The 14,646-nt window shown below is 36.5% G+C and overlaps 1 protein-coding gene across 1 annotated transcript in view; it reads right to left on the minus strand.

The window, feature by feature from the left end:
• DNAJC15 (DnaJ heat shock protein family (Hsp40) member C15) overlaps positions 1 to 14,646 on the minus strand; it is a 65,835-nt gene that overhangs the window by 22,465 nt on the left and 28,724 nt on the right. Inside the window, exons 3-4 of the mRNA XM_060080039.1 lie at positions 13,158 to 13,231; positions 4,917 to 4,993 (exon numbers count right to left, since the gene is read on the minus strand). Coding sequence (XP_059936022.1) covers positions 4,917 to 4,993; positions 13,158 to 13,231 — 151 coding nt within the window. The remainder of the gene's footprint in view (positions 1 to 4,916; positions 4,994 to 13,157; positions 13,232 to 14,646) is intronic.

Raw genomic sequence — 14,646 nt, forward strand, 5'->3', positions numbered from 1 at the left:
ACGTCTAATCTCCTGGGGTTAAATAACAGATCATCAAACATGTTAAAATACACTATCAATTGCTACATAAGCATATAAACATTCTTCTATAAATAAAATAAATAAGTCAAGTCAAAAAGCAAGTCAAAAGAGAAATCAAAAAATATCTTGAGACAAATGAACAACCTACCAAAACTTATGGGATGCAGCCAAAGCATTTCTAAGAAGAATTATAGTAATAAAAGCCTACATTCAGGGGGGAAAAAAGAACTCAGATAAACAACCTAACTTTACACCTCAGGGAAGTATAAAAAGAACAAACTAAGCCCAAAATTAGTAGAAGGAAAATGAAGATCACAGTGAAAATAAATGAAATAGAGACAAAAAAGACCAAAAAACCAAAAATCAATGAAACTAAGAGCTAGTTTTTCGAGAATATATACAAAACAGACAAACCACTAGCTAGATCACCAAGAAAATAGAGGACTCAAGTAAAATCAGAAATGAAAATGGAGAGATTACAAATGATACCACAGAAATACAAAGGATAAGAGACTACTGTACTATACAATAACAAATTGGACACCCTAGGAGAAATAAATGGATAAATTCCTAGAAACAAAGCATCTACCAAGACTGAATCATAGAAAATATGAACAGACCAGTTACTACTAATGAGACTGAATCAGCAATCAGAAAACTTCCAACAAAGAAAAGTCCAAGACCAGATGTCTTCACTAAATTCTACCAAACATTTAAAGAATAATTAACACCAATCCTTAAACTCTTCCAAAACTTGGAAGAGGAGGAAACACTTCTAAACTCATTTTATGAGGCTAGCATTACCCTGATACCAAAACCAGACAAGGACACTACAAGAAAAGAAAAATACAGGCCAATATCCCTGATGATCACAAATGCAAAAATTCTCAACAAATATTACCAAATCAAATTCAACAATACATTAAAAGGATCATATACCATGATTAAGTGGGATTTATTCCAGGAATGCAAGGATGGTTCAACATCTGAAAGTCATTCAATGTGATATATACCACAGTAACAAAACGAAGGATAAAAATCACATAGTCATTTCAATAGATGTAGAAGAAGCATTTGAGAAAATTCAATATCCATTAATGATAAAAACTCTTGACAAGGTTGGTATAGAGGGGACGAACCTCAACATAATAAAGACCATATATGAAAAGCCCACAGCTAACATTATACTCAATGATGAAAAGCTAAAAGCTTTTCCTCTAAGATCAGTAACAAGACAAAGTTGCCCACTCTCACCACCTTTATTCAACATAGCACTGGAAGTCCTTGTCAGAGCAATTAGTCAAGAAAAAGAAATAAAAGGCATCCAAATGAGAAAGGAAGAAGTAAAACTGTCATTATTTGCAGATGACATGATATTACCTATAAAACACCCTAAAGACTACACCAAAAAAACTGTTAGAACTAATCAACAAATTCAGTAAAGTTGCAGGCTGTAAAATCAATATACAATAATTTATTGTTTCTATATACTAATAACAAACTATCAGAAAATCAAGAAAACAAACCCATTTAAAATTGCATCAAAAATAATAAAATACCGAAGAATAAATTTAACCAAGGAGGTGAAAGACCTGTACACTGAAAACCAGAAGACACTGATGAAAGAAACTGAAGACACAAAAAAATGCAAAGATATTCTGTGCTCATGGATTGGAAGAAGTAATTTTTTTTAAATGCCCATACTATCCAAAGCACTATACAGATTCAATGCAACTTATATCAAAATTCCAAAGGCATCTGTCACAGAAATAGAACAAAAATTCCTAAAATTTGTATGGAACCAACCACAAAAGATCCTGAATAATCAAAGGAATCTTGAGAAAGAACAACAAAGCTGGAAGCATCAAACTTCCTGATTTCAATCTATCAATATATTACAAATGCTCTAGTAATCAAACAGTATGGTACTGGCATAAAAAGACACATAGATTAATGGTACAGAACAGAGCCTAGAAATAAACCCATACATATACGGTCAATTAATTTACAACAAAGGAATAGAGAATATACAGTGAGGGAAAGGATAATCTCTTCAATAAATGGTGTTTATTGGGAACAGAAAATCTGAACAGTCATATGCAAAGGAATAAAACTGGACCTTTATCTTATACCACACACCAAAATTAACTCAAAATGGATTAAAGACTTAGATGTAACACTTTAAAACTACTAGAAGAAAATATAGGAGATAAGCTCCTTGATATTGGTCTTGTAAAGATTAAGCAAGATGAGAGAATTCTAGTTCTTAAACAAAGCATTAAAAATTAAATGTAGCTCTGATATATCTCCAGTATAGACAATTCCACCACAAATTGAAAATGTAACTTTAAATATCATTTTGCCTAGATCAGGGATTTCAAACTGCTCCCTGGAATGCATTTGACTGGGAGTAGGTGAGTGAGGTGTGTAGAACAGAGTAGTGTTCCCTGATCCTGTAGCAAATGGAGCAGTTTTGGTCTCATCTTTTTCTACTACTAGTCTATTGAATAACATTTAAACAGAGTTCCACAGAAGTTTTTTTAAAGTCTGAAAATCACAAATGTGTGCATAATTTCAGAATATATCAGGTATATTAAGTTTTCCTGGGCAGCTCAGTAAAATATTTCAGGCTTACACAATATGTAAGAATATAGAGAGTCATCTAGTAACATAGTCATCTAGTAACATAGGGGTTTCTTTGTTTTTAAATAGAGTATCAACAGAGTCAGCTCCATTTTGTCTTTACCTACTTGTTATGTAGTCTAAATCATTTGGATTCACTTATCACAGAAAATGGAACCACAGCAATGTATTCACACCTTAAAGAATCTCCTCAAAATCAATGCTGCCTGACTGAAAGAAAGGGGCTAGAGGAAAGCAAATAAGTTCCACCTTTCTATTTAATGTGTTAAGGGCAAAAATTTAGCCTCTGCATTCATGATAGAGATGGGAATAGAGCAGTGCCAACATTTATTCAGCACCTGTTACTTGGTAGGCACTTTGATAAAAAGGTATCACTCATGTCATTATAAATTCCGACAAGGCAGATATTATTAATTCCAAATCAAAAATGAAGAAGCTGAAGTGCAGAAAAGCTAACAATAAGTGCCTCAGTGACAGAATCAGGATGAGGATCTGTCTGCTTACCTAATATTTATTGAGTAGTTACCAAGTTCTATGTTTATGCTAAAACTTCATATGTGTTAATCTTCGCAGCAACCCTATGCAGTAAAAACTAATATTTTCTCTATTTTACAAATGATGAGACTGAAGTCACACACCTAACAGGTGGTAAAATTGGTATTTGTACCCAGATTCACTTGTTATCAGAGTCGGTGCTGTTAGCCACTCAATTTTCCTTGTGAAATTTTGTACAGCTTCCAGCTCAATGGGATAAAACTTTATAACCATGTATCTTAAGTCAACTCCTAATTATCTTTCCTAAAAACAGGAGTACCTTGGATGATATTAAATGATAACCTCAAAAACTTTTGTGTTTGGTTTAATAATGTACATCATATTCACATTTCAGCACTATGAATGGGATGATATGGGGGCCCAAGAAAAATAACAATGCCACTCTGAATAATATTAAAGAAAAGAATAGTTAGCAATACAGCTAATTTCCTAGTTTGGTTCCCCTGCTTAAAATCATTTCTTTTTTTTTTTGTATTCTCAGTGAGAGAGCCCATCTCTTCTTATTTTTTAATTTTTTAAATAAATTTATTTATTTTATTTATTTATGTATGGCTGCATTGGGTCTTCATTGCTGCACACGGGCTTTCTCTAGTTGCAGCGAGCAGAAGCTACTCTTCATGGTGATGCACGGGCTTCTCGTTGCAGTGGCTTCTCTTATTGTGGAGCACGGGCTCTACAGGAATGGACTTCAGTAGTTGTGGCATGCAGGCTCAGTAGTTGTGGCTCGCAGGCTCTAGAGTGCAGGCTCAGTAGTTGTGGCACACGGGCTTAGTTGCTCCGCGGCATGTGGGATCTTCCCGGACCAGGGCTCAAACCCGTGTCCCCTGCATTGGCAGGCGGATTCTTACCCACTGCACCACCAGGAAAGCCCCCATCTCTTCGTATATTTAAATGAAGCACCAAGCTAAATTGAGCTGTTCCTCCCCTACTCACCTTTTTGTTTTTTCTTGATTAGTCATAAGAAATTACAAAATGTTTGCCCTTAAATATCTGCTAATCTAAAAGAGATTTAAAAATTCTGTTGATATAGGACTTTATGATCTATTCTCCTTAATTATGTTGACTAAGTCACCATAGATGTGTTGTAGGTAACATATTGTAACCAACCCCCATAAAAATTTGAGTGAGCTCTAAGGGAACATAAGGTAAACAAATATAGATACTGGTAAATCTATAGTAGGGGATGTATTATTAACTTTAAGTGTTAAATGATATACAGCAATCACATAATATCATTAATTTTCTCCAAGCCGTCCAAAGTTAGACAATAAATGGATACTAAGGTAAAACAAGTATAATGAAATATGCTAGATGTCAAATTGTGGAACTAGGAAAGAACTGTGAAACAGATCCCATGTTATAAGTGAAAATATGATACATATCAAATTAGAAAACTGAATCCAGAAAGAATTCATTGTCACAATAAAGGTTATTTTGATAATTGCATTGGAACTTTAGTATTCAAATACAATAGCTCCTTGTTAAGAAATAAAGGCGCATCACAAATACGCCTGATTTTTTTTAGGGGTGGTAGGATAATCTCTTAGATTTGAGGTTTTAAAATGAAAAATTTGATATTTTCTCCTCTGCCTCCTATTCATAATTTAAAATATAAGGATAACTTTACTGTCACATTTTTTTCTTTTTCAAGACAAACTTAGCCACAGGACAAAATAATACTTATGCAGCACACCTACCTTACACCTAAAATAAGACTCGCTTCTCGCCTACTCATTTTTTGTTCAAATCCTCCTTTATAGTAGGATGAAAAACTCTATACAGGAAAGAAAGAGCAAGAAATAATTAGTTCCACATGTGAGGTGGCATGACCTCAATCCCATCACACAGCTGCAATAAGAGTAATGCATTTTCCAGAAGTCAACTTGGAATTGTGGGAGGTGGGGAGGGAGAGCACTAAACAATAATCCTCTACAAGAAATTATGACCAAGATAAACACTACACTGAAGGAATAAAACAGGTCAGTAGAAGCAAAAGGCTACAACTTTATCTAAGCTCTACAGTAATTTTCTCTTTGGATAACCTTGACCAAGTCACTTACTGTAGAGATGACAGACATCTTTTTAACCTACTAGACCGGCTGACTGAGAAAGAGGAGAAACTGACAAGGTGAGGAGGACATCAGGATATTAGACAGGGAGGCCAAGAGACCGGAGGCCTAGACTGAAAGGTCAATGTGGCTGGAGAGGCCTGAGCAAGGAGGAGAGAAGTAGTAGAGAGATAACAGGCGCCAGATTGTGGAGGGCCTTGGAAGCAATGGAAATGATTTAGGATTTTATTCTCAGTGGTAGGAGAACCAGAGCACTGGGGTAACAGATTTGACTTGGTTTTAAAAGAATTACTCTAACTGCTGTGTGGAGAATAGAAAGACAGGTACAGAGTGCAGGCAGGAGACCAGTTAAGGTGACATAACAGTAATCTAGGCAAGAGATGATGCTGGTATGGACCAATGTGGTAGTAGAGGAGGAGGTGAGAGCTGTCAGATTTTGGATGTGTTTTGAAAGCAGAAATAACATTTGCTTGGATTGAATATGGGATATGAGAAAAAGCAGGGAACTAAAGATGATGCAGTAAACGCTGCTATACACTGCACAGATCCCCCTTCAGAGCTGAGGCACTTACTCCTCAGACACTGGGGCTGCCGCTGGCAGACAGCACTCAGCTGTCAAACTCCAGCAATTGCCTTGGCTGAAGAATGTCAAGCTCACGCCCCCTTCTCAGGAGGGTCTCTAGCTGATGACTGGCTGACGTCAGGGTATAAACACTGCGCTTCTCCAGGGCTCAGTCCTTGGACTTCTTAGATATATTTACCTCCCAGGTGATGTCACTTAGCTTCATGGCCTCTTGCCCCAAATCAGGATAATCACGATGAGTCACCTGAGCGTCAGAGCTCCCTGCGGGGCTGGCTGTCTCAGGCCTTTTACTAAGACTGCATTGCAGCCTAAATTATCCCTCCATTCTTCTTCCTTCTCTTGCCTTCTGGAGCTGTTGATCCTAAGAGCATTCTCTAATAAACTAACAGCTTGCTAAACTTTGTCTCACTCTGCAAATGACTGCAAGGTTTCTGACCTAAATTGCCATTAATGACTTAGAGAAGGCGTGGTTATTTGTTATTTGTTTCTTATGGGTAACACATATCAGGAGATTGGTTTTGGTTACATTAAGTTTCAAAAAAGTCTATGTAAGTGGAGGAAAAGTCTGACCTGGAGATAACATTTGGGAGTCATGAGTACACAGATGGTATTTAAAAGTGTGAGACTAAATGAGGTCACCTAGAGTGCTAGTGTAGATAAGAAGTCCAAAGCCTGAGCCCTAGAAACTGCAGCATTTCATGGCACAGAGATGGAGAGGAATCAGTAAAGGAAACTGTGACGGCCTAGCGGTGCAGGAGGAGGAAAGGCAGATGTCAAAAGTGAGGAAGTGAAAAATAGTTTCAAATGCTTCCGATAGGTCAAGTAAGACAAGAACTGAGGGCTGACGGCTGGATTTACCCTTTGGTAAATCTAAGTCTAGTGAAGGTACTGGAAGTGAAGGTTTGATTAGAGTGAGTTTAAGAGAGAACAGGAGAGGGCTTCCTTGGTGGCGCAATGGTTAAGAATCCACCTGCTAATGCAGGGGACACGGGTTCGAGCCCTGGTCCGGGAAGATCCCACATGCCATGGAACAATTAAGCCCACCCGCCACAACTACTGAACCCCGCGCGTCTAGAGCCTGTGCTCCGCAACAAGAGAAGCCACTGCAATGAGAAGCCCGTGCACCACAACTAAGAGTAGCCCCTGCTCACCACAACTAGAGAAAGCCCGTGCGCAGCAACAAAGACCCAACACAGACAAAAATAAATTAAAAAAAAAACAAAAAAACAAAGAACAGGAGGAAAGGAATGGGAGACAGCAAAGAGAGACAACTCTTCAGCAGCTCTTAGAGAAAACAGGATGCATGAACTCAACTTTTAGAAGGAAAAAAAATCACACATGATTGAATGTGTGCATGTTTCTAAAACGTGAACCCATATTTTTCTAAGGAAAAACAAATAAGTGTGTGCTTGCATAAAACAAAATCTGAAAGTATACACACTAAAATGTTATTTTGGGGTGGTGGAATTATGAATAATTATTTTCTTCATGTTTATTTTTACTTTCTAAATTTTCAACAATAAACACAGTTACAAATACAATTTTTTAAAAAAAAGGACTAAAAGGAAACCACGTAAATTATTAGAGCTTAAGAAATGAGTCCTAAGGAGCCAGATGTGGTCATTTGTATAAGCTATTCTCTTTGAACAGCTTGTCATAAATTTCCATTGGTAATAATTCCCTGGCAATTAACTCATTCAACAAATACATTAGCACCTACTACGTGCCAGGAACTTTTCAAATGAGACAAATGAAGTTCTGTCCTTTATCACATAGATGCTAATCTATCAATGTACCAGTACTGTGAGGAATATGATGTACTATTCCAAATTTCAAGTAATTAACAATCTAGTAAGAAAACAAAAAACAACCCCCTCCTCCAAATTGTGAGGGGAGGAAGGGAATCAAATTGTTTAAGTACACATACTAGTGTGGACAAATTATGTATATATACACAAGCACACACACACAGGGGAATATATAAAGGAATAAGAGATATATAGAGGAATACATATAAAGGAATAGAAAACTTAAGAGAGGAAGTACAGCTGGTTTTAAGGTTTCTCTCAGGTGATCAAAATTTTTACTAGATGCATACCTTACTCCCTAATATTTCTATGAGTATCTACCTTTGTGAGCTCCAAATTTTCAAATTTTCAGCATAATAAACACAAATTGATGATGTTTCATGAACTGTCATTTCCACTATATTCACAAAGCTCATTAACCCTAAAAGTAGCCATTATATCTAAGCAAATTTTTTACTTTGCTTTTTCCAGGTAGAAAAGGAGACTAAGAAAAGGTTACTTAAAGTCCAGCATCTGGATGAGGCTCATACCCTAAAACACTGACCTGTTTACAAATAAGCTTACAAGTAAATATACAATCATCATAATCCTTCTAAAGGAACTGTATCATTTTTGAGGATAGACATTTAATATGTGGGGTCTATATACAGAAAGGCTGACAGAGAAAACAACGAAAAAAAATGCTCATGCTACTTCAGAAAATCATGCCTTCTAAACTCATACGGAATTTAGGTTTTATGTTACATAATTTAAAAAATAAATTGTAAGCCCTTTGAAGCTTACAAGTAATACACCAATACGGCATTATATTAGGATATACAGACATAGGCAATGCAGAACTATTTTCTGACAACACTGGTGGGTCAAGGAAATGTTTAAATTCAAAAAAATGTGATTACAATAAGGAAGAACAAGTATATCACCAAACAGACGGAGTAGATGGTTATATTTTTCTAATAGAATTTCCAAGAACAGAAATAGTGGGATTTATTCTGCTGTCTATTGGAAACATACCCTGAACCTTACAAATTATTATTTTGTATTATTTTATTTATAAAGTATATATATATAAACAAAAATCAAAACAATTTTCCTTCTAAAATTAACATTGAATGCTCTAGTGCTATATATTATTAAAGAAGATGTGAAACGAACCAAGCTAAAGTCTTCATTAGCTAATTTACTCAATCACTTGAAACATGAAAGCCCTCCAAACAACCAGGAAAATATATCATTCCATAGTCTTAAGAGAAGAAACACATTTACCATAAACTATAAACTTTAATTATGTATAATAATCTATTTGATTTATAGAGCCACAGGATGATTTTAATTAGTGTTATTTCCATGAATTTCACTTAACCATAAAACAATGTAAGTCCAATTTTAAAAACTTGTATTCAAGTAAAAAGAAAAATTAACAAATAGAAAAATAAGAGCCTCAAAAGAAGATAAATGACTTGGGTTTTTTCCCCAAGAAAAAAATTAGGAGTAATTAGACAATAGCTGGGTCAATAATATACATTAATACTTTAAAAAAATCAAGTAAAAGGTACTGATTCAAAACAGCAGACTGAATAATAAAAGTCTTTTGCTTTCCAAAGTGCCTCTGAAATGAGAAAAGAGATATTTTAAACAAGAAAAATCCATAAGAGGCCTAGAAAACAAGAAATGGATTAAGTAGCAAACCAGAAAGTTTAAAGAAATCCTGGAAGATTGAAAACAGGTAAGACTTGCACATATAGAAAAAATCACAGCAGCCTCAATCTAGCAGCCCCTCTGACTAAATTCAGAGTCAACAAATACAAAAAATAACATCAGGGTAATTAATTAAACCAGAACAGCAGAGAGAGATGATTCCTAACTCCATTAGCATAGGGCATAAGGGCCTGCCACCTACCACTTCAGCCCTCAGGCCAAGAAAGAGAATCATATGCCTGGGATGCACCCAACTGTGGGTGGTAGGTCCCAAGAGAAGCAAAGGTGAGTACCAACAGATCACACTGAACCCAGAGGGCTGAAGAGGGGGATAGTTATGTCAAGCAGTAAAATACACATAGTACTCAACCACTCCTGCGTTCTGGAGGTTCCAAGACTGCCTCTGGGCTCCTTGATTTGGAAGAGACATGACTGTTGATATAAGCCACCTACGTGCTCACAGCACACTGCCAATCTTCTCATTCAATTAAATTGTTGAAGTAAATCTACCAAACTGCTAAGAAAGGCCACTTATATGAGTTCCAGGAGCAGAGACACATTGGAAGGAAAAACTAAAGAAAAAATATATGAGGATCTTACAGAACAAAAAATAGACAATTTTCACATAAGCCAAGGCTAAAAATTCCTGTGAAATTTCAGAACATCAATAATAAAGAGAAAATCCCCCAAATTTCCAGCACTAAACAACAAACACACAAACAAAAATCACCCCAACGTAAAAACCAAAAGCACAAACAAAAGAAAATCAAAATCAAAACAAGCAGTGTACAAAGGAAAAAGAACACCAGAAAATCTGGCTAAGTCTGAGAGTACCAAAAAATGTGGCTGAGAGTATGCAGGAAAGTATAAAGGTGGGCACGGAGATTCCGTCTGAGCAGAGACTTCTGTAGTATCCCTCTAATACTGGCTCCACCAGATTCCAAGGAGCCAGCAGCTACGTGACAACAGTGAGAGGGAAAGAAACAAACTCTCCATGCATTCTATGTGAACAAAATTATTCTAGGCAGTATTCCAGAAGAATGGGGAAAAAAGTATGAGAAAAAGAAAGATGAGATTTAAGAAAAAGATGGTGTTAAAGCATCAAAGAAGCGAATAAAGTTTAAGAAAAAATGAAAAGAGAACCCATAGGAACTTGAGCCTTGAACATTCTCCTTTGAGTGACAGGGATTTATGGACACACGACTACAGTCCCTATTTATTAGTAACTCTATTTGATTCAATAATGAACACAGTTACAAAATCAAAACACTGTAAATGCTGTGCTTATGAATTTGGCTTTTTGGAATCAGTGCCAAGAGAAAGTATGTATATATTTCATTCCTCAATTTCCCTGGAACAATTAATATTTAAAGAAGTATTTTAAAAACTCCTATCTTCACTGAGGTATAATTATGATGATGATAAAGATATTCCAAGATGTTTCACTGCAAACTGCAAGAGTAGTACTTTGTGGAAAAGGGGCCAGATTTATCAAAAGGCACTTGTCTTAACTTGAAGCCCACAAAAGGGAGGGAAAGGGAGCACGTATCACTTTTGTCTCCTTAAGAAATGCAGGGGCCGGGACTTCCCTGGTAGCGCAGTGGTTAAGAATCTGCCTGCCAGTGCAGGGGACACAGGTTCGAGCCCTGGTCCAGGAAGATCCCACATGCCACGGAGCAACTAAGCCCGTGAGCCACAACTACTGAGCCTGCGCTCTAGAGCCCGCGAGCCACAACTACTGAGCCTGCATGCCACAACAACTGAAGCCCACGTGCCTAGAGCCCATGCTCCACAACAAGAGAAGCCACCGCAATGAGAAGTCCATACACTGCAAGGAAGAGTAGCCCCCGCTCGCCACAACTAGAGAAAGTCGTCGCACAGCAACGAAGACCCAACGCAGCCCATAAATAAATAAATAAATAAATAAATAAATAAATAGAGACACCTTTGAAAAGAAAAAAGAAATGCAGGGGCTGCATTCAGGATACCCATAATAATCTCTTAAACTATTCTACCTTATCTGTGAGCCTGCACAGAGCAGTGAAATGTTTCTCATTTTCTTTCTCTCTTTTCCTTTCAGTGTTAAATAATGTAGTTCTACAAAACACAAGTCTATTTATGGTATAAATATACCTACTGAAGATCAGCATAACAGGAGAGAAATGATTTCTGAAAGTCTCTCAATTTGCTATACATAAACATATGGAAAGATTTAAATAACTATGTCAAGCCACCATCACCTAAGTCCCTGGACTATCTCAGTACCCTCTTAACAGGTTTCACAGCTTCTCCTCTGACTCATTCTAGTCTACACTCTTTGCAGCAGGCAGAGTGATCACCTAAATTGGTAATCATGTTGCCCACATGCTCAAAACCTTCCAAAGGCTTTCCATCACACTTAAACCAAAATCTGCTGTCTTTGTCACAGTCTATTTGGCCCTAAGTGGTCTGGGCCCGAACTACCACTATTCCTTCCACATACTCCACTGGAGTTACTCTTGCTGCTAAACTCATTTCCACCTCAGGACCTCTGCAGTGTTCCCACTAGAAGGCTCTTTCTTCAGATGTTCACATGGCCTGCTCCCTCATCTTCTCAGAGAGGCCTTCCCGGACCTATCTAATATAGATTCCTCTCTGCTGTTAAAGAATCAATCTCTTACGCTGATTTAGTTCTCTAAAGAAAACTAAACTTCTACCTTCAACACCTCTACATATTATATATCTTATTTATTTGTTAATTGTTTCTACTAAAAAGTAAACTCTTAGAGGGCAGTGTCTTTGTCTGGTTCATGACTACCTCCCACTCCCCACAATAATGTCCAGTATGTAGTAGGTGCTTAATGAACATTTATTGAATGAATGCTAAATACCTATTAATACTTTAGCCAAATAAAATATAAACAGGAAAACAGAAAATAAACACATGCTCCCTCTAATCACAGACATGCATTTATAAGTCTGCAAAATCACTTGCAGTTCTTTTGACCCCGAGTTTAATTATCTGTCATAATATAGTATGTCATCCTTTGAAAGTGTGGTTATTGTTCATGACTAACTAAGCCTCACAAGCCTATAATGCCTTTGCTAAAACAAGCCATTCATTCTCAAATTGCTGTAAGCCAAGCTGATCTATCCCAGATCTTCTGTTTCCCAGAAATCAATGTTTATGTTGTACTGCTTCAGTGAGTTTTCTTTGCATGGTCTCCAGTGGTCACAAACCACAGTTCACCACACTATAGCTTTTTAGATACCTATTATCATTCATTTTTTATTTATATTCAGCTCAGCAGAGTAGCTGTAATGCTGGTAGATGAATGTATAAGCCCTATAGGTTTCAAGGTTGGAATCATATAATTTTATGTTTGAGATAGCCAGGTGTGGTGGTACGAGGGAACTAGTTTCAAATTTGAAGATGAAATAAACTTTTGGGTAAGCTCCATCAGGACAGGCACCATGTCTGTTTTGTTCACCAGCTATGCCTAGCCCCTGGCAAAGGACAATCACTAAATGAATACTAATTAAACAAGGAAAATAAATTACCTCAAAGTTGACATAATACTACTAAAAGGAATACGATAATTAAAAGTCAAAGTCAGGAATAAGCTTAGATATAAAATAACATGACCAAGAAACTTAAAAGAAACTAAATCAATAAAGTTGCCAATGATACAAACATTTGTATGAAAATCCAAAACATTTTTCTGAATTACTATCAATAATGGCATATAAACAAAAATCAAAGCAAGGTTAGATTTCTAACTAAAGCCATTTCTAACTTACAGCAGTTGAAATCTTCTTTGCTGTTTCTGTGATTACTTGTCCTAGAGGTTTCCAGATTTGAAATGTGTAGCGACCTAAATAGTAACAGGAATAAAAGCAAATATATTTTCTATAATGAAAGCCAACACCCACAAAGTGCTCACCATAGTATTTATTAATAGTTTACTTTATATATGTTATTTTAATAACTATCTCAAAATCTACCAGAAAGACAGTCACATTTTTTCAAATTTCTAATTTATTAAATGGAGGATAGATTTCATTTTAATATAATTTTCATAGCTATTAAATTAAGCTTTAGTTCATAATTATAAAATTAGAAAATGTCAATGGTTATGTATAAAATCCTACTTTTATACAATGTTACAGGTCATAAGAACAATAACATCCTAGTACTCAATTTCTCACTGAGGATGACTACTCTCCTAAAAGCTTCTTTTATTTTAGTGCTTTCCTTTCTTAGGCATCCTAATAATCAAAACTCCTTTGAGTCTGGACAACTAAGTATCAATAGCAAAACAGGTCCTAAATTGTTTTGAGGGCATAGAACAAGAATAAAATATTATCTGACTAATTTACCTTTTGTACCCTAATCAGAATGTGTGTCTACTAATATTAGGGTCTCTTTTCCCAAAGCTCTGCTAGAAAACCAGTTATGACCCTCTGAACTTAAATTCAATTTCTAACCATAACATTATTTGCAAATCAAGATTTCTACCGGGAAAGTTCAACTACACAGATGTTTTATAAGAAGTAACCTGTCTAAATATACTGTCATTCCTGTGCAAACAACATGTTACAGGGAAAAACAAAGGATGCTAGACATAGGAAGATGTGAAGTAGCCAATCTAAGTGGGAGATAAAAAGCTCTTGAGATCAAGTAGAACATTAAATAAAGTAAAATTAAATGAAGCTGAAACCCTAACTCATCTAAATCTCTTATATAAATATCAACTTCCATTTGATTCTACAACAGTATAAAATATGGCTTTTAAAGTGCCTCAAAATTCCTTCAAAACCACAATCATGCAATCTCAATGTAAAAAAGCAATTAATGGCTTCAAGAAGTGACATCTGGGGATTCCCTGGTGGCGCAGTGGTTGAGAGTCCGCCTGCTGATGCAGGGGATGAGGGTTCGTGCCCCGGTCCGGGAAGATCCCACATGCCGCGGAGCGGCTGGGCCCGTGAGCCATGGCCACTGAGCCTGAGCGTCCGGAGCCTGTGCTCCGCAGCAGGAGAGGCCACAACAGTGAGAGGCCCATGTACCGCAAAAAAAAAAGAAGTGACATCTGGACATTTACTTTAACCATAAAGGAGAAACTCTAGTCCAATAGTCTAGGGGTACTTTCTCCTAAATTCTACTCTTCAGTCGTATTTGACCCTTTCTCCTAAATTCTACTCTTCAGTCGTATTTGACCCTGAAAGAGAACTGCCTGCTATTAATATTCTAGTTAGTAAACTGAATTTGGCAACAGAGTAGTATGTATAG

This window comes from Mesoplodon densirostris, chromosome 17 (assembly GCF_025265405.1).
Source record: "Mesoplodon densirostris isolate mMesDen1 chromosome 17, mMesDen1 primary haplotype, whole genome shotgun sequence".
Taxonomy (NCBI): Eukaryota; Metazoa; Chordata; class Mammalia; order Artiodactyla; family Ziphiidae; genus Mesoplodon; species Mesoplodon densirostris.